A 17,973-nucleotide genomic window follows, 5' to 3' on the forward strand; every position below is an offset into this window, starting at 1 on the left:
CTATTGATTACTTTTTTGATCTACAAGCTCACAACACGTCCAACGAGTTGCAAGCTTGTAGATCGGCATTTCTTTAAGCCATAAAATCGATTTTATTACAATAGAGTATTTTCTTTTATGATTGATTAATAAGCTTAATATAATCTCTTTTCCAGAAGGTGACATTCCCGTTTCCCGATCAGTTTTTCATAGCTTCATTTGATTTGCTCGGCAGCAGATATAAATTGGAAACAACCAACATCTCCATATGTGTTTCTGGTTGAAACAGTATGCTGCTGAGACAACCAAATGAAGGTATGAAAAACTGAACAGGTAACGCTAACGGGAATTCCACCTTCTGGAAAAGAGAACTACAGTCATGCACAGAGCAGATTGAATTATGAGATCAAGTCATAATGAACCCCCCCACCCCACAGTAAACATACCTCTTCTGAGTCCTGCGGTCAGGGGGGTTTGGCCTCCCCCTTGCTAGTGGGGCATTCTTTGTAAGGCTCCTGCATGGTCTTCAGGGTTGTTGTCCCCCAAATGGCAACAGCAAGCTCCTTCATGAACAGGGAGTCCTTGGTGTTTGCTGCCACCATCTTCCAGATCTCCTTTTCGAGCCACACACCAGAGCCAATCTGGACCTGAAACAGAAGAAAACAACACATGTTTTAGAAATTAAAAAACATTTTACCATGACATTTCAGACTCATTTTTGACAAAAGCAGGCCCACTTCAAACAGAATTTACTGTAAAGAAATTACATTTTCAAGGACCCCCAAATGTGGACCCATTTAGAAAAGAGTTGGTGCCATGGACCTCCAATAGAGAAGATGTTAATTGTTGGATTACATTTAGTACAGAATTCTACAACTGTCTATACTGTAGGTGGGGAGAGTTGAAGTAATTCTTATACAGTACATTGTCATTGGATTACATTCTAGCTGGTAAAATAGTAGTGAAATTAACCTTTTCCACCCGGCATCCCTATTTTGTTCATGCCATAGGCAAAACTGTTCAAAAAGAGTTCAAAAATAGCAAAACATAGCTGATCTACAAGCTCACGATGCATCATGACACGTTGCCTATTTTTGAAATGATAACTGTTTCTTATTTAGCTGGGGACACTGTGGAACCCCACTTTTAAGAACCACTGTCCTACACAGTATGTTTCTTCAATACCTTGTCACCGTTGCCGTCAAACATCCCAGGTGTCGATGCCAAATCGTCTGACTCGGGGGAAGAGGAAACAGAGGAAGTTGCAACTGAAAATGTAGCGAATCATATTTAAGCTCCTTTTGGCAGTATCACAGTACTTATATTGTACACATTGTCACCATTTTCCGTAGAACAGTATCACTGTCTAAACACACCTATGCTGTCACTGGTTTGCTTATCTGCAGCAGGGATGTCAGGCTTTGCTGCAGAGCTATATTGGGGCCCTTCCTCCAGTTTCTGTTTTGCAATCTCTAATTTGTTGCATCTTAAAGCATGAACAGGGTACGGAAAAATAAAAAATAAAAACTGAATTGATGTATGCCTTAGTAGGATACCAGTTTAATAATGAGCCTAGCATCTGTCCACTCCATTTAACATGCTTTCTATATAATGTTTTTTAACATTTGTGGTCAAGATCTAAGTAAAAAAGAACATGAGAACAAATAACCAACATATCGATATATACAAAAAGAGAAGAGCAAACTCATGCAACTGTTTCGTTAACATTAGTCATTGCTTACTTAGTTTTAAGATGCTGTAGGTCCAGCTCCAACTCTTTGGCCTTCTTCTGGGTATGACTGTACTTGACATTTCGTCGTGGATAGCTTGGGGAACAACAGCATCTCCACCGTATTCAGACGAGTCAGAGTCTAAAGGTAGTGCAAGTAATATATTTTGGATAAAACAAGATGTTTTTTGTTAGAAAGTTAAAGTGGAATAAAATGTAATTTTATGCAACCTGTATCGTAGAGTATATTAATACAATATAACTTATACAATCTGTATGTTAGAGTATGTTAATACAAATAATACAATATAACTTATATAATTGGGGTGGTTGTATTTAGTCTCCCTGCTCTTCTATTGAGACATTTAGATAGTGTCAAAGGTCATGTCTCACCTAGACACAGGATCTGACATGAATTTTGATCTGATGGTCAAGATTCAATGTATCACCTGAGCAAGCAGGCAGGCTCTATTAGCTCAATGGTAAAAGGTTACAGCACTTGCTCAGGAAACCGGGTTCAAATCCGGGGTAGAAGAGGAAAGTTACATAGTGCAGCTTTAACCCATTAAGACCTGGGGCCGATTCTAAAAATGCTCTCTAAATCCTAAAAGTTTTTTGAACATAAAAGGAAAAAGATTTGAGGTACAAATGTTCACTTTAAAACATATATATTCAAAGATTTTCAAAAATAGCAGATCTACATGCTCATAGCGCGCCACTCGGTGTCGCGCTATGAGCTTGTAGATCTGCTATTTTTGAAGCCAAAGGTCTAGCCAAAGAAATCAAAACAATTACACAGATAAGTTCCTGGTCTAAATGGGTTAAAATTTTGTATGCCCACTTCTTTGTGTCATCACTTCCAATTGTAACTTATTTATCCTGTATCCTGTATGAGTTCTGATTGGTTAAATGGTATTCCTGGAAATGCATTTTCGGCTTACTAAAGAGGTGGAGAGTCTGGGAGACCCCTGTTACTGAACAAGCAATGATTACTTTAACATTTAACAAAACAATATCACTTTACCTTCAAACTGTTTTCTTCTCTTTGTGGGAGGGAGGGGGGGGGGGGCATAACACATAATGGTTCTCTCTGGGTTCCTTTTTCTCTTTCAGTAGGGCTGCAAACCATTCATTTTGGCCACTGCAGCCAAATAAATGTGTAATAATAACACACACACACACACACACACACACACACACACACACACACACACACACACAGACAGACAGACAGACAGACAGACAGACAGACAGACAGACAGACAGACAGACAGACAGACAAGGGAATCATTAATGTTCAGAGTTCACGGGATATTAAAACACTCTGTAGCTTCATCACTGAAAGCGTGTGTCCACACACACACACACACACACACACACACACACACACACACACACACACACACGTCATATTCTGAATTTAGTTTTGAGCGGCACATAGGCAAGCAGTAGTGGCCTATAGTATAAATTATATTGTATATTCCCACTATAATTTATTGTAATTATTGTCATAATCCCTTTATCAAGACAAATTAAATAACTAAACAATGTGTAGAGTTGGGTCATGACATGAGTCACTTGTGATTGACTTCGAACACAGCAGCCTACGCACTTAATTATCAATACAGTAATAGTAGGCTAAAACGCCTACATAAATAGTATTTCTGTGTGTCAACACTCACCTAAAATGTCCGCCGCTTCTTCTTCTTTCTTTTATCTTCTCTGAAGCCGGTTTATAATTATTTTTGATGAATCCAAAGCAACGCAATAAACTTTCTACTGAAGTGAGAGCTGCAGCCTGCAGGCAGCTCGACTCAGATAGCATTCATTCTCCCCGCGTATCGCGAGCGGTAGTTCAAGGGTCACGAGCCTGCTGAGACAGTGTTGCCAGATTTTGTGAGAGAAATAAGCAGCCAGGTCTGTGAAAAAAATTAAGCCCAAAAGAAGCGACATTTAAACCTATTTGAAAATAGCCGATCTACAAGCTCACAGTGCGTCGCATTTGCAACACATTGTGAGCTTGTAGATCTGCTATTTTCAAAAATAATAAGTGAAATATTTCACTAATATTTACAAGCAACTTTACAGAAAAACAAGCCCAAAGTCACTTATAATAAGCAGATATGGCAACACTGCTCAGGGCCCATAAAGGGCCCGCTTCTCTGTAAAAACAGATGTACAAGCTCACAACACGTCAAATTGCGACAAGATGTAGATCTGTAGATCTGTTCATTTTGGTAACCATAGCAAAAAAAAGTGTTATTTAGAATCAAACTAGCATATTATTTGCCAATTGCGAAATTAAGTAAATAAGTTTGGATGAATGTTGTTATGATAATAATAATACATTATTATTATTATTATTATTATTATTATTATTATTATTATTATTAAATATAATATTTATGTCACATCACAAGAAAAGGACAAGAAATGTAAAGTAAAATACAATACAATACAATACAATACAATACAATACAATACAATAAAATATACTGTATATACTGGGGGGGGGGGCAATTGTAACAGAAGAAAATCTTCACAGTCTAATGGCAGGTATGATGTCTCCCCGGGATCCAAACTAGTTAAAATAGCAGATCTGCAAGCTCACAACGCTTGTAGATCTGCTATTTTCACTGCATGCTTTTTTTTTATTAATTGATGGAATTTCTTAGATTTTGTATTTATTTGTTTTTTTATTGATGAAGATTTTAGATTTTTGGGTGGGAAATGTTTTGAAATAATATAGTAATATATTTTTGTAGGAAACAAAAAAAGGGATCTTTCCTCGTGATGTGTACATGACCCGCAAATGGGCCCCGACCCACTGTTTTGGGAAACACACACGTGATCTAACCCAGTGGTCCTCAACCCTTTCAGGCCGCGACGTCCCAAAATAATCATATTTGAACTGGGGACCCCCCACCCTTAAAGCACTTGGAATGTAGGAGTTGATGCATTACGTTTAGTTTGACTCTATTGTGAAAATAGCAGATCTTCAAGCTCACAACGCCTCGCAAGGAAGGTGTTGTGAGCTTGTAGATCTGCTATTTTCAAAATGTTTTCTTATATTATTATTATTGTTAGACAATTTGGCCAATGTTTGACATTTTTTTATAGTATAGTTTGTTGATTACTTTTGATGCAGTAATGGTGTTTTTTTTTTAGGTACTAAAAAGGTCTTAAAGGTCCTTAAATTATCACTTCACTGTCATCTGGGGACTGGGACCACCCCCAAATCACGTGGGGACCCCCCTGGGAGTCCCGATCCACATGTTGGATCGGGATCTAACCAAACTTGACCAGCTGCTAAGCTGGTCTTTGCTGGTCTGTCCAGTGTCCAGCCATCTGACCAGCTAAGTCTAGCTGGTAAGCTGGTCTTTGCTGGGAAGTCCACCCATTTGACCAGCAAAGACCAGCTACCAGCTTGGCTTTGCTGGTCAGTCCAGCCAGCCAGCTGGCTGACCAGCAAAGACCAGCAGAATCCAGCTTAGTGACCAGCTAACCAACTACACTGGCAAACCAGCCTGACCAGCCTGACCAGCTTGTCCAGCCTGGTATGCCATCTAAACCAGCTTAAGACCAGCTAAGACCAGCTAAGACCAGCTAAAACCAGCTAAAACCAGCAACCACCATAAGCTGGTCTGTGCTGGTTTTTTCAGCAGGGTCTCTCTCTCTCTCTCTCTCTCTCTCTCTCTCTCTCTCTCTCTCTCTCTCTCCCTCTCCCCCTCTCTCTCTCTCTCTCTCTCTCTCTCTCTCTCTCTCTCTCTCTCTCTCTCTCTCTCTCTCTCTCTCTCTCTCTCTCTCTCTCTCTGTCTCTCTGTCTCTCTCTCCTCACACAGACACCATAATGGAAGTTATAAGAAGTTATACATTAACCACTTAAACCAAAACCCATATGGTTGACTGGGAATCCCTCAGGGCTCTATACTAGTGTATTGTCTAGTTTCTGTTATTGTGTTAAAGCATGTAGGCCTACTTTTTGAATACTACAGTATTTATTTTAAAACACATACTCTAGTACTTTAACCTAAGTACAAAATTGACAGAGCAACGGAGTAATATTTGACCAGGAGTATCTATACTTTCACTTTGACTCAAGTACTGGGGTAGAGTACTTTGTAGAGACAACTGGCTATAATGATGATTTGGAGTCTTTTTCATTTCCATGGACTATTTAGTTCAATGCCCTCACACTCACATTTAAGTTCACTTCAATTTTGCGTGATGGTCATGTTTGTTTGTTTGTTTGTACATTTATTTCCTTTAGTCTGTTTTGTTTTGTTTTGTTTTGTTGAATTGAGGCCAACATGTGTTGCAACAGGATAGGAGAGAGTATAAACAAACACAACTGTGTCAGGGATATTCTGTCTCTCCCCCTCTCTATCCCACCCCCCCCCCCTCTCTCTCTCTCTATTCCCCCCCCCCCCCCCCCTTCTCTCTTTCTCATCTAAAACAATAAGGAGTTTGGGTGGATTACTGGGGGGAAAAAAATAATAGCCTACGGTACCCTCTAGTGGTACAGAGGGTGTACTCCAACCTATGACTGCAACACCTTCTGGTGATACAGAGGGGGTACTGCAGTACCCTCTGGTGGTACAGGGGTTGTACTGCAGCCATTACACAAAACAATTGTTGACACTTCCAACGAGTGTATTTTCATATCAATAGTCCCAATTTCGTTGTCTAGCAGGCTAGTAACTAAGTAAATTTACTCAGGTACTGTACTTAGCTAAATGTTTAGGTATTTTTACCTTCTTCAGTATTTGCAATTTTCAGTACTTTTACTTTTACTCCACTACATCTCAGAGGCAATATTGTACTTTTTACTCCACTAAAATTAGTAGAAAACTTTAGTTACTTGCTCTTTGAGATTTAGATTATTATCACGAAACATACATTGACCACTTTAGCCCTATATTTTGGCTATTTGAAAATAGCAGATCTACAAGCTCACAATGCGTCGCGATTGTGAGCTTGTAAATCTGTTATTTTCAAAATATCTATTATTACAATTGAGAGATCGTCTCACTTCCGGTGGTGCGACTGAAGGCACTTCATTTTTAATCATTTGTTTCGCCGAAATAACGACAATAACATCTCACATGTCACTACAACACCAGTCACAACGTGCGCAATTCATTCACGCAGTATTCATCCACTTTCCATTCCTCAACACACATTTGCCCCCTCACACCATAATTAAATCCGTCCAACACAAAATTCCCCACACATTACCGACACACCGGAAGGTGAGACCTTTTAGGAGCCTCAAAGACGTTGCCAGGTTGCGCGACAGTAATACGCAATCCGCTCCGTGAATTTTCCTCCGGAAGACAAAAGTCCAGCAACAAGCCACCAGCTTCATACCAAAAACACCACAGATGGGGACAGACACGCTGGATCTATATAAATAACATACCTATGCCTATGGACCTTTAGAGGGGCGATCCTCTGGGTTTTTTTTTTTTTTTTTTTTTTATATCCCATGATTTTGTACCCCCAAACGACATTTTCTTTGGCGGGGTTAGGGGGGGGATACTAGAATTCTGCCCGCGTAGCGGGCAGATCTTCTAGTTTGTATACATTTTGAAAATGGGACATTCTGCACAATGAGTACTTTTACTTTGGTACTTTAGGTATATTTTGAATACTGTAATTTCTAATTTTACTTGTAAGCAGAGTCTTTCTACATTGCAGTATTGATACTAAATATGTAAAACATGTGAGTTTTACATACTTTCTACGATCACTGACACTGTCTAGCACTGACTTAGCCCTGAAACATGTCTGTCATATCATGACAGTCATGACGAAACTTTGACTTTCTTCTTACGACCTGTAAATCTACATAAACATTCAAATTCCAAATATAAAGTGCTTATCCCATGGCTACATATGTTTCTATTATGTACGGCCCTTCAGAAGTACACGTATTTTCCATATTGTTAAATAAAAAGCATTTTAATCCAATTGGCGGCCATTTTTTATAGGGTTATAATGTATCAGACTGCAGTATACCTGCCAACCGATAAGGTCACGTAGTTGAAAGTGAAGAAAAAAAATTAAGAAAATGGCCACCAATTGGATTTAAATACTTTTTTATTGAACAATATGAAAGATACGGGTATTTATGAGAGCCCGAACAGAATTATAACATCCGTGGTCATGGGTTTATTACTTTATATTTTATATTTGAACGTTTATGTAGATGTGCGGGTTGTAAATAGAGAAAGCCGTGACGCTCATGTATCCATGGCAAGGACTGACTAGTCACTAGACCGTTGGTGAAATACCACTTTGAACCAGTGGGCGGCAGCACTGCGCCACAGTAGCATCCAGCATTTACCGGAAATGTAATAATAGAAGAAGAAGAAGAATTCCAACCGGAAGCGGCAGAAGTGTAAACAACAACATAGCTAACATTTGGTCTCTAAGCTAGCAGTGTTTTCATTACAACGTTGTTTCCACCCAGTAAGTTTAGTTGCGTTTCATAACTTACATTCATAATATTGACCAGATCCTATAACTACGTTCCTGTAAAGCAAACAATGTAATGTTAATAATCTTAAACAGCAGCAACACCCTGATTCTGAACTTAACCTCGGAAGCTAAGCTAACTGTGCTAGCTAGTTTGGTCATTTGATTGAGTGAATGCTTTATTAGTCAGACATGTAAACAGCACGTGGTCCAGTCAGACATTAAGGCTAAAAGGATAACACAAAAAAAAGCCTGGGGGACTTGTTTCCATCGTGCTCTTATGTATTCAATTCACCAACATAGCATACACAAACAGTCGTGTAAAGTAACTGAGTACATTTACTCAAGTACTGTACTTAAGTACAATTTTGAGGTACTTTTACTTTACTGGAGTATTTCCAATTGTCTATACTTTTACTTCTACTCCACTACATCTCAGAGTCCCTGGAACAACATATTTTGATGGGGGTCATTTTGGAGGGAGGGGGGGGGGGGGGTCCTTGACATGAAAAAAGTTTTGTTCCAGGAACCCCCAGAAGCAAAAAAGTTTTTTCCCAAAAATATATGTATTCAAAGATTTGCACAAATGTTAAAGATTTTTCAAAAAATAGCCCAAAGGATAAAATAATGGTTATAGCTCAAATCTGTTACCAGTACTTTAACAGTTTACCCCGTACTTTAGTCTTCTCAATCTCTTTCTTATCCACAGCAGCAGGTACTTGTTGTGATGGACGCTTGGGGCTACTTCACTCCTGCCAGAGAGGAGGAGTTCTGCTGGAACAGAACCACAGAAAAGCCCCCCAGAGCTGGGAGCAGCCCACCCCTCAGTGGACCGGAGGCCAAGAGGTTCTACGAGAGTCTGACTAAAGGAGACGATGAGGAGGAGGAGAGGAGGAGGAGGAGGAGGAAGAACCACAGAGAGCAGGAGGGAGGAAGACGGCGTGATGGAGACAGAAAAGCAGAGGGGAGAGGAGGAGGAGGTAGGCCTGTCATTATTATTATTACATAATCGCCTAATTGCAATTATTTGAGATAAACGCAATTCTTTTTGCATAATCGTCATAATCGTTTCCATGTTGAAACGTGCTTACAATGCGTCACTTTGTGACGCATCGTAAGCTTGTAGATCAGCTATTTCCACTACTTAATTTTTTTGTTTTGAGTATGTAAAGGAAGTATTCAGATGCAGGTGCGTTGAACAATGAAAACTGAAGCAAACATGAGAGAAATATTTTCATGAACAAAAAATGTCATGAACACTCTTGATGAAGGTCCAGTGGGACCGAAACGTCTGTCAATCTAAATAAAAGCAGAGGCTGCTGAGCAAGAGCTGTGTGCAGGATTTTTGTCCATTATTATTATTTTTTTTGTATAAAATTAGTAAATGTCAGTGATATGACAAATAACTTCTATTTAAGTTATTTGTCTTATCAATCTGTGATTACGAAGCCTAAAAGGCCAAACATAAATATATTTTGTATTCATATTATGTTCCAATGCCAAAAACACAATTCAATCGTTAATAGCAATTATCTGGATGACAATTAATCGTCAACTTAATGTTTTTTAATCGTTACAGCCCTAGGAGGAGGAGGCAGACGTGATGGAGGAGAAGAGCCAGGACAGCAGGTCCAGTCAGGCAACGTGCGAACCATTAAGGTGGAAAGGAGAGATGATTATGATGGAGGAGGTCAATTAGAAGGCAACCGGAGGAGAGAAGGGGGGACAAGCGAGAGGAGGAGGAGGAGGAGGAGGAGCAGTAGAGAAAGGAGGACTCATGCTCCACAGGGGGTGGTCAACTCCAGCACCACGGAGCTCCAGGGGCTCAAGCTGCTGCGTTGTGCCCAGGAGGGAGACCTCTCTGGGCTGAAGGAGCAGCTCTCTAGAGGGGCAGACATCAACTTCCAGGTAGAGTTTCGCCGCTCTGTGTGTCCGTGTAAAATACAGTGGTTCTCAAACTTTTTCATGTCAAGGACCCCCAAAATGATATGTATTTGGCCGCGGACCCCCATCTCAAAATAGATTTGAGTTACAAATGTTCGCTTTAAAAAAATATATATATATATTCAAAGATGTGATTTTTCCGCGCTACGAGCTTGTAGATCTGCTTTTTTTTTTTAAATAGCCAATGTATAAAATATGGTTAAAGTGGTTAAAATGATTGTGAAGCTATATTAACTAATTTTGCTGGGGACCCCTTGGTATCCCCCCAAGGACCCCTGGGGGTCCTCGGACCCCACTTTAAGAACCAACGGTGTAAAATACAGTGGACGTTTGTGTGTATATCATAACATGGATGTACTGGCTTACTTCATTACATTGAGTCAATAGCTGATACATAACAGCAGCCACAATTACAAGACATTGACATTAAAAAATTGACAGTCAATATTCTTTCATTCAGGCAATATGCTCCCTACTACTGAACCTCCAGTTCCTCAGTTCCCAGAAATAAATTATTAAAGGATAATTATAATTCCAGTTTTGGCAATATTGTCAAATGCCTATTAGTATCAGGGATTGATTTGAGCAGATTATAGATTAAAACATGCCTCCACTACAGTTGTTCTCATTTTTGGCATCAGTTTACAGTTTACAGTTGTTTAGGCATTTAGCAGACGCTCTTAATCCAGAGCGATTTACAGTAAGCAAGGACAATGCGTGAGAACAATGTGTCTTCAGTGTATGTTCTCAATCTCAGCCCACCATCGACCTTTTCCTTCCTCTCAACCTGACCTCATCAAGTTTGTTGATGACTGCTTGAGACTTCTTGGATGAGGCCGTGTAGCTCTTCAGCAGCTCCTCAAACAGAGTCTCAGTGTTGGGATGGGTGCTTAGGAAGGCCTTCTCTAGCACATATAAATCTACCCCCTTGTCCTCTGGCAGGGCAGAGATGTAACTCAGGCCAAAGTCTATGAGCACCAGGTCAATGCCTTGGTTCTCCTCCACACTGCTGCTCCTCAGCAGCATGTTGGAGGTGGTGAGGTCTCCATGGATGACATCCTCATCGTGCATTTTGGCCAGGACCTGGCCAATCCTTTTAGCCAACTGCTCCAGGTCCTGCTCTGGTTGGGACTGGGACGGTTGTTGTTGGGTGGAAGCAATGTGGTCTCTGACCGTAATGGACCCCACTATTTCCTCCATGAAGATGCTGTGTGTGGTGTAGTCCACAAAGTAGACAACTGGCACAGGAATACCTGCTTTTCGGCACCTCAGTATGGAGCGCACCTCCTGCGCGGTCCTGCGGTGGGTCAGCTTCTCGTCCAGGACGGCGTGTCGGTACCTTTTCCGGAACCTTTCTTTCACGATTGTCGGCTTACCCAGAAATGTGGCCCGGTACACACGAGCTTCAGCTCCTTGTTTTAACAAATCTATTTTACCACGGAACTCGGGAAACCTCCCCTGAAAAGGAAGATGACATTTCTCCTCCTGGGCCATGTTTGTGTCTGTTCGTCTCGTCTTCGTTGGTACTTCTACCCCGGGCCGGCCGCTAGTTGCTGCGATTACTGCCACTCACTGTTGTGGAGGAGACATCATGACCATTATGACGATTATGCAAGAATAATTGCGATTTTCTCAAATAATTGCGATTAAACGATGATGTAATAATTGTGACAGGCCTAACGTAGATCTCTGACATCATATGGCCAATATATGACGCCACCTATGATGTATCTATGACATAACTTCCAACTGCCGTTGACTTAAAGTGAAATATACTTTCTTGGCCTACTGGGGGCACAGCATGATGACCATTATATTTGGCAGACTCTTCTAGACCGCTTGCCTCCTACAGAGACACGATTGCGCCATAAAAAAACAATGCTTCAGTCATCAGACTTTCATCATGGAAATTGTGGTGTGGGGCTATTCCATTTTTTTCCTTCTTGTTTTAACATATTTGTCGTTATATGTAGCAAGCACAATCTGTGGGAACACAGTCCCACAGATTGTTGGGAAAAAGTCCCAACAACATTTCGCTGCTTGTACCTTTTTATAAGTCTGTGACAGATAAAAACGTATTGAATCTAGAATCATGAACAGAGCAAATTAAAATACACCCACACACTTTTTATAGTTGCATTTAAAACTTGGTGGTGAGGCCACAGAGATGGAACAAGTTGTGTGAATGAGAGATTAAACACTAGAGGTCACATGGTTCATGTATCGCACACGCTTCATCAACAACCATTATGAGGATTACATTTCTGAAACTAAACAGTAGTGTTTGGAACTGTTGGTTGGCTGATGGCAAGCATTACTTCAGCATTGTGCTTCGTGTTCCTGTTATGTCTGAGCACACTTAGACAAATTCCAAATCAGCTAAGTTGGTTTTGGCAATAAATGATTGAATGTTATATGAATATTCTTTGTTTACATGATCTGCCATTGCTGTAAAATGAATTGGCCCGATGGAGTGAACTGAAATGACGCAAAGCTTTCTCAATCTCAATGGCGCTCTGGGTGGGGCTACCCATTATTAAATGAATGCACACGTTGCAGAGCAAATCAGTGATACAAATCTGTATCTGATTTGCTCTGCAACATGTGTGCATTTATTTAATTGGAAAAAACAGTGTGAGTGAGAAATGTAAGGTGTCTTTTACTGTTCAGTTGAATGAGAGATTTCAAGTATTTTGATGAATGTGTGTGTGTGTTGGTTTCCCCTCAGGACACTTTCTTCTGGACGGCAGTGATGTGTGCCAGCTGGTCTGGCCAGAGGCCTGCGGTCAGACTGCTGCTGCAGAGAGGAGCTGCCTGGGTGGGCGTGGTGGACACAAAGGGCAGGGATGCCAGGGACCTGGCGTTGGCAGGTATACCACCCTATCTATCTACACCAGTGCTTCTCAAACCTTTTCCTGTCACGGACCCCCAAATGAATATGTATTTGGCTACGGACCCCCATCTGAAAATATTTAGTACAATACAAGATTTGTGTTGTTAAAATGTTTTAAAAAATATTCCCAAATGTTCCACATTTTTTCAAAATGTTCAATGGTTGTCCTCCCCTGACCTAGACAGTAAAACCCTCAGTATTCATTTATCAATTTGTAACTAAGTAAGTAAAAGTATCAATACTGCAATGTAGAAATACTCTGTTACAAGTAAAAGTCCGGAATTAAAAACTTACTTTAGTAAAAGTACAAAAGTATGGGTATCAAGATGTACTTAAAGTGTCAAAAGTAGAAAGTACTCATTATGCAGAATGTCCATTTCACAAGTTTTCAAATGTATAAAAGTCTTTTGAAAATAGCAGATCTACATGCTCACAATGCGTCGCATCGTGACACATTGTGAGCTTGTAGATCGGCTATTTTCAAATGGCCGAAATGTATAGGGTATAAGTGGTTAATGTATGTTTTGTAATACAAAATCTACAAAGTAACTAGTAACTAAAGTTTTCAAATAATTGTAGTGGAGTAAAACTACAATAAATGTGCTCTTTAAATAAAGTGGATTGGATTGGATATTTCCCTCTGAAATGTAGTGGAGTAGAAGTAAATTTGGAAATACTCCAGTAAAGTAAGAATACCTAAAAAATGTACTTAAGTACAGTACTCGAGTAAATGTACTTAGTTACTTAACACCACTGCATGTAACCAGGGTCCATTTGGTAATACTTGTGCACTCTGTGGAAAATGTACAAATGTGGAAAACTGTGATCTTTGACCGGTGTTTGTACTGTTTAGCTGGAACTCATCTATTTTCATGTCCCTCTCCAGCTGGCCACCAGGGGGTGCTGGAGGAGTTGGAGAGCTATGGGAGAAGCCCACAGCAGGACACACAACCTGATGCCAGGTGAGCACACAGGCAGGAGACAACCTGAACACCTCTGTCCACTGTTTGATGCATCCTCTTAATGTGTGTGTGTACATGCCATAGCACTAGCCTGGTAAACCCTCCCTCCAGAAATCTCATTTGTATTTTATTTCAGGAGTGAGTCTGGCCTGCAGACCTATATAGCAATTTGGCTGTGGGCTGGAGCTGGGCGGGAGTAATGTAGCTGTGATGTCCAAGTGGCCCTTTGATGTCCAATTAAGCCACTTTAGGCTGCAGTGATTATCACCAGGAGTAATTGGTTTGTCTGTGATGCAGCTTGTATGAAAGGTGTATTGATTAGTGATCTGCGAACCACTCGGTTTCCACCTGATTGGCCTACCTCAGCTGTCAATCACAAAACAATGAGCGAGGACGCTGATTGGAGAGTCCATTTGGTGGACGAGCAAGAAACGCCCAGATAAGCCTTCAGGCCAGACTCACTCCTGAAATCAAATGGAAATGAGAATTCCGGAGGGAGGGGCTTTACCAGGCTACCATAGCACTGCTTTGGCTGTCTTATACCCTCATTACATGTCATACTGTGTGTATGGTTGTGACTGCATGGAATTCTTATTGCGGTGACGAAGCAACGTATTCTGGCAGTTGGGCGGTTTACCACACCTGTGTATGCATCACATAACCGTGGCAATACGGTTATTGTACCAGCCCTAACTGTGTGTTGGGTAAAAGGTAAAATCGTGGTTATTCAACTTGTCAGACTGTATGAGTTGATTTGAATCTCCTCGGCACACATTCTGCAATGAGACTGCGAACTACGTCAAGTCGATGTACTGTGTGTCTGGGTAGACTGCGATCAATTTGCTTTGTGGTTTGCGCATCCGGTCTAGAGCAGATACAGAAGCCGTCTGTGTGTGTGCATGTGTATGTGAAAGTGACCACATACTGTACAGGCTGGCTCCTGACCGGATATGAGCACTGAACAGTAAATAGACGCCAGGTTAATAGCCGGCCAACAGAAAACATAAGTCAGGTGGCAAAGGTTGACCTGGACCTGTCTTGGCAGAAGAGGACAACATGAGTTGGGAGTTCTCCAAAGGGAGCTGATCATACCTATGTATGACACTGGTAAAATTGACGTTGCAAAGTAGCAAATTATGTTGACACACAATGACCTTCCCTATAATTTTTACTTGCGAGCTATTACAACGAACTAGTGCAGCCAATCATTTCGGATACTTGCCAGACGACGTGTATCAGCTCGTAGGCAGATGTCCATGACCCTGTCACTCCGAGCTGTCCAAAACGCTTATCGCTATCGTCACAAGCATCCCTATTCTGAGGAAACAATTTGGCGAAAATAGCCGATCTAAAACGCACGTTGTGAGCTTGTAGATCAGCTATTTTTGTCGAAGAGATTTAGAAAAATCATAGTACTTTTAACTTTGTGTTGTAACTGTAAGTATATTTTGTAGTTTGTAGTTTGTAGTTTTGTACTTTTACTCAAGTAAAAATTTCAATACAGGACTTTTACTTGGAGTCCTTCTTCCACCACTGGTTTAAACATGCTGCTCTTTGCTCCTTCCAGGAGGTCCCATCAGCAGCCCCCCCAGCAGTGCTGTGAGGTGTGTGGGGTCCAGTACAGCAGCAGCCTGTCCTCTCACCTCTCCTCCACCCTGCACCAGTTCAACCTGCGGCGGCCGCCCCCCACCCCCCAGTACTGCCTCCCCGCCTCCAGCGCCAGCTACAAGATGATGCTGCGCTGCGGCTGGAACCCCAGCGCGGGGCTGGGGCCAGAGGGGGAGGGGCCCAGGCAGCCCGTGCCCACCGTGCTGAAGAGGGACCACAAAGGACTCGGCTACGGGCCGGCCAAAAGAGCCAAGGTCACCCACTTCCCGGCGAAGGACCCCAAGGCGGTCAAGAAAGTCCTGCCCGAGGACAGAGAGCGAAGGAAGAAGGGTGACACGGGAAAGAGCAAAGGAGTTGCCCGGAGAGAGGAGGAGAGGGAGAAATGCTGGGAGAGAGATTTTCGTAATTCGTTTCACATCGTTTGACATCCGCCTTCCAGAATGACTCTACGACAACACTTGACTCTGTGTGTCTGCTGAACTCGGTTGGAAAGCATCTGATAGAAAGATATCTGGCTGCATAATCACAGCAGCCTGCAGATTATTACCTGAGCGTTCATTGCTGTCTGGGTTTGGGGTGGTTCGTCCAAGGGCGCCAGGTGCTAATGTTGTTAATCACATTACTCACAGTCTTTTTTTGTCACAAGGACATTGAGACAATAACTTTTGATCAATGTGGCAACCATGGTGGTCATGTTGTATAACATGTAACATGTTGGAGTTCTTTCAGCAGTGAGGTCACTCGCAGTTTGGGATGGGACGATATGAAAATTACTCGTCACGATTATTTTGGCCAAAAGTATTGCGATTAACGATATTATCGCGATAATCAAAATATGCTTAAAAAATAAAATGCCACTTTTGTGAACCACTTGAACCCCCAACATCCCTATTCTGGGGGGGATGTTCACCAAAAATAGCCGATCTACAAGCTCTCAACGCGTTGCAACGCAACGCATTGTGAGCTTTGGTGAATCGATTTGTGTAGAGTGAAATAAGAGCGTACCAAATGCGCTCTTTCTGTTTTATCAAGTACAGAGTGTTTAGGCGGGACTGAATTTGCAGCTCAACAAACGCTAATTAATCCTAGTGTATGACGGAGGACAATTTCACGATAAATAAAAATTTGTTCACAATCAATTAAAAAATTCACAATTATTGTGAGCGTTTTTTAATCACAATAAAAGATAGCGATTATTGTCCCATCCCTACTCGCGGTGACTCTTGCACTGATTGGTCAGCTGCTACTGGCATGTTTATCCGTAGTGCTAGTCCTTATCACCCCAGGGCAAATAAAGGCTGTCAGGATGTGATTAAAAGTACTATAAGACTGTATTGATTTATTTGATTGATTGGATACTTTATTAACAAGATTGTTAACAGCACAGGCAGTACAGTCAAAAGTAATATACTGAAAGGGTATCACAAAACGCCCCAGGGGCTTGTTTCCATTGTGGTAAGACATTACTGTAAAGGGTATTGTGTGGATATGTGGCCTCCATTCTGTGAATGAGTGTTTTCTATTTTTTTCTAGGTCTTTTTCACACAACAGGGATGTTTATTACAGACCTTGATTTGACTCCAGTCCAGTCTACCTCAAATAGATGTTTCATGGTTATTATTAAGGCGTTGCATTGACTAAACAAGTTGACATCGATTGGTCCATAAGCTTTATTTGCTTGTATTTGCAAGTAAGTTACATTGTAAGATGTGTAGACTTTTGAAACACAGTTGAAGGGAAAAGCAGAGTTGTCAAAGAAAAAATAAGTTTTATACAAATATCTTACAGTCAATGTAATTCACCCTTAATTTGTGTTGAGTCATGATGACAGAGTTGGAGGAATCTCAAGAGGCTGAAGGTTAGGGTGGGGTTTATCTTTGTGTATGTAATAATGGTGTTAAAGATTGACAATAAGTAGATAAGTTCAACTCGGAAGTACTGTTAAATTCAGTCATTAACTAATCCACAAAAACAACATATTCATCATCATCACAATCTAGAAATGTGACCAAGCCAAAGTAACCTCTTTAGATTAACGCTAACTGTACTAAACCACTGACATCTTGAGACAGAAGTGTGATGATGTACGGCAGCTTTACATTCCTTGCTGGCCATTCATTATTAGAGGGAAAACAGGCTCCTTATCTATGAGGAAATCTGTTGAAAGTATTTCTATTGAAACAGTTAACAATTATCTGCAGGTTATTATCAAGAGTAACCATGTCTTGATTTCTGGGGAAAAAAATATATGGCTGCAGTTTTTCCAAATGTAATTTTTCTGGTAGCTACTCATTAAATCTGTCGGCAAATCACACCAAGACTATGGATGGATTGAAAGCAATCGAGAGAAAAAAGTATGTGAGGAGTGAGGACAGAGA

The 17,973-nt window shown here is 41.1% G+C and overlaps 3 protein-coding genes across 3 annotated transcripts in view; 1 reads left to right on the top strand and 2 right to left on the bottom strand.

The window, feature by feature from the left end:
* The window catches only part of LOC308104476 (uncharacterized protein), a 3,517-nt gene extending 1,144 nt beyond the window's left edge, over positions 1-2,373 (bottom strand). The window contains exons 1-3 of the mRNA XM_080454909.1: positions 1,722-2,373; positions 1,165-1,247; positions 426-626 (exon numbers count right to left, since the gene is read on the bottom strand). Of these exons, the coding sequence (XP_080311035.1) occupies positions 444-626; positions 1,165-1,247; positions 1,722-1,791 (336 nt within the window). The 5' untranslated portion in view covers positions 1,792-2,373 and the 3' untranslated portion in view covers positions 426-443. The remainder of the gene's footprint in view (positions 1-425; positions 627-1,164; positions 1,248-1,721) is intronic.
* Positions 2,374-8,111: 5,738 nt separating this feature from the next.
* Positions 8,112-17,909, top strand: gpank1 (G patch domain and ankyrin repeats 1). Its single transcript, XM_080416529.1, has 6 exons — positions 8,112-8,182; positions 8,898-9,168; positions 9,768-10,096; positions 12,861-13,002; positions 13,912-13,987; positions 15,555-17,909. Exons 2-6 carry the CDS (start codon positions 8,916-8,918, stop codon positions 16,018-16,020), a joined length of 1,266 nt encoding a protein of 421 aa, XP_080272655.1. The 5' UTR covers positions 8,112-8,182; positions 8,898-8,915; the 3' UTR covers positions 16,021-17,909.
* Positions 10,886-11,626, bottom strand: LOC308106134 (EKC/KEOPS complex subunit TP53RK-like; the record flags this gene model as incomplete). Its single annotated transcript, XM_080457178.1, has 1 exon — positions 10,886-11,626. The coding sequence occupies one exon, from the start codon at positions 11,624-11,626 to the stop codon at positions 10,886-10,888; it is 741 nt and encodes a 246-aa protein (XP_080313304.1).
* Positions 17,910-17,973: the final 64 nt, after the last annotated feature.

This window comes from Gymnoscopelus braueri, assembly GCF_963280865.1.
Source record: "Gymnoscopelus braueri genome assembly, chromosome: 2".
NCBI lineage: Eukaryota > Metazoa > Chordata > Actinopteri > Myctophiformes > Myctophidae > Gymnoscopelus > Gymnoscopelus braueri.

Coding starts and splice junctions, on each gene's coding strand:
- gpank1 (XM_080416529.1), top strand. CDS start 8,916: ATGGACGCTTGGGGCTACTTCACTCCTGCCAGAGAGGAGGAGTTCTGC. Junction 10,097..12,860: donor GGGCAGACATCAACTTCCAG/GTAGAGTTTCGC, acceptor GTTTCCCCTCAG/GACACTTTCTTCTGGACGGC. Junction 13,988..15,554: donor GACACACAACCTGATGCCAG/GTGAGCACACAG, acceptor TGCTCCTTCCAG/GAGGTCCCATCAGCAGCCCC.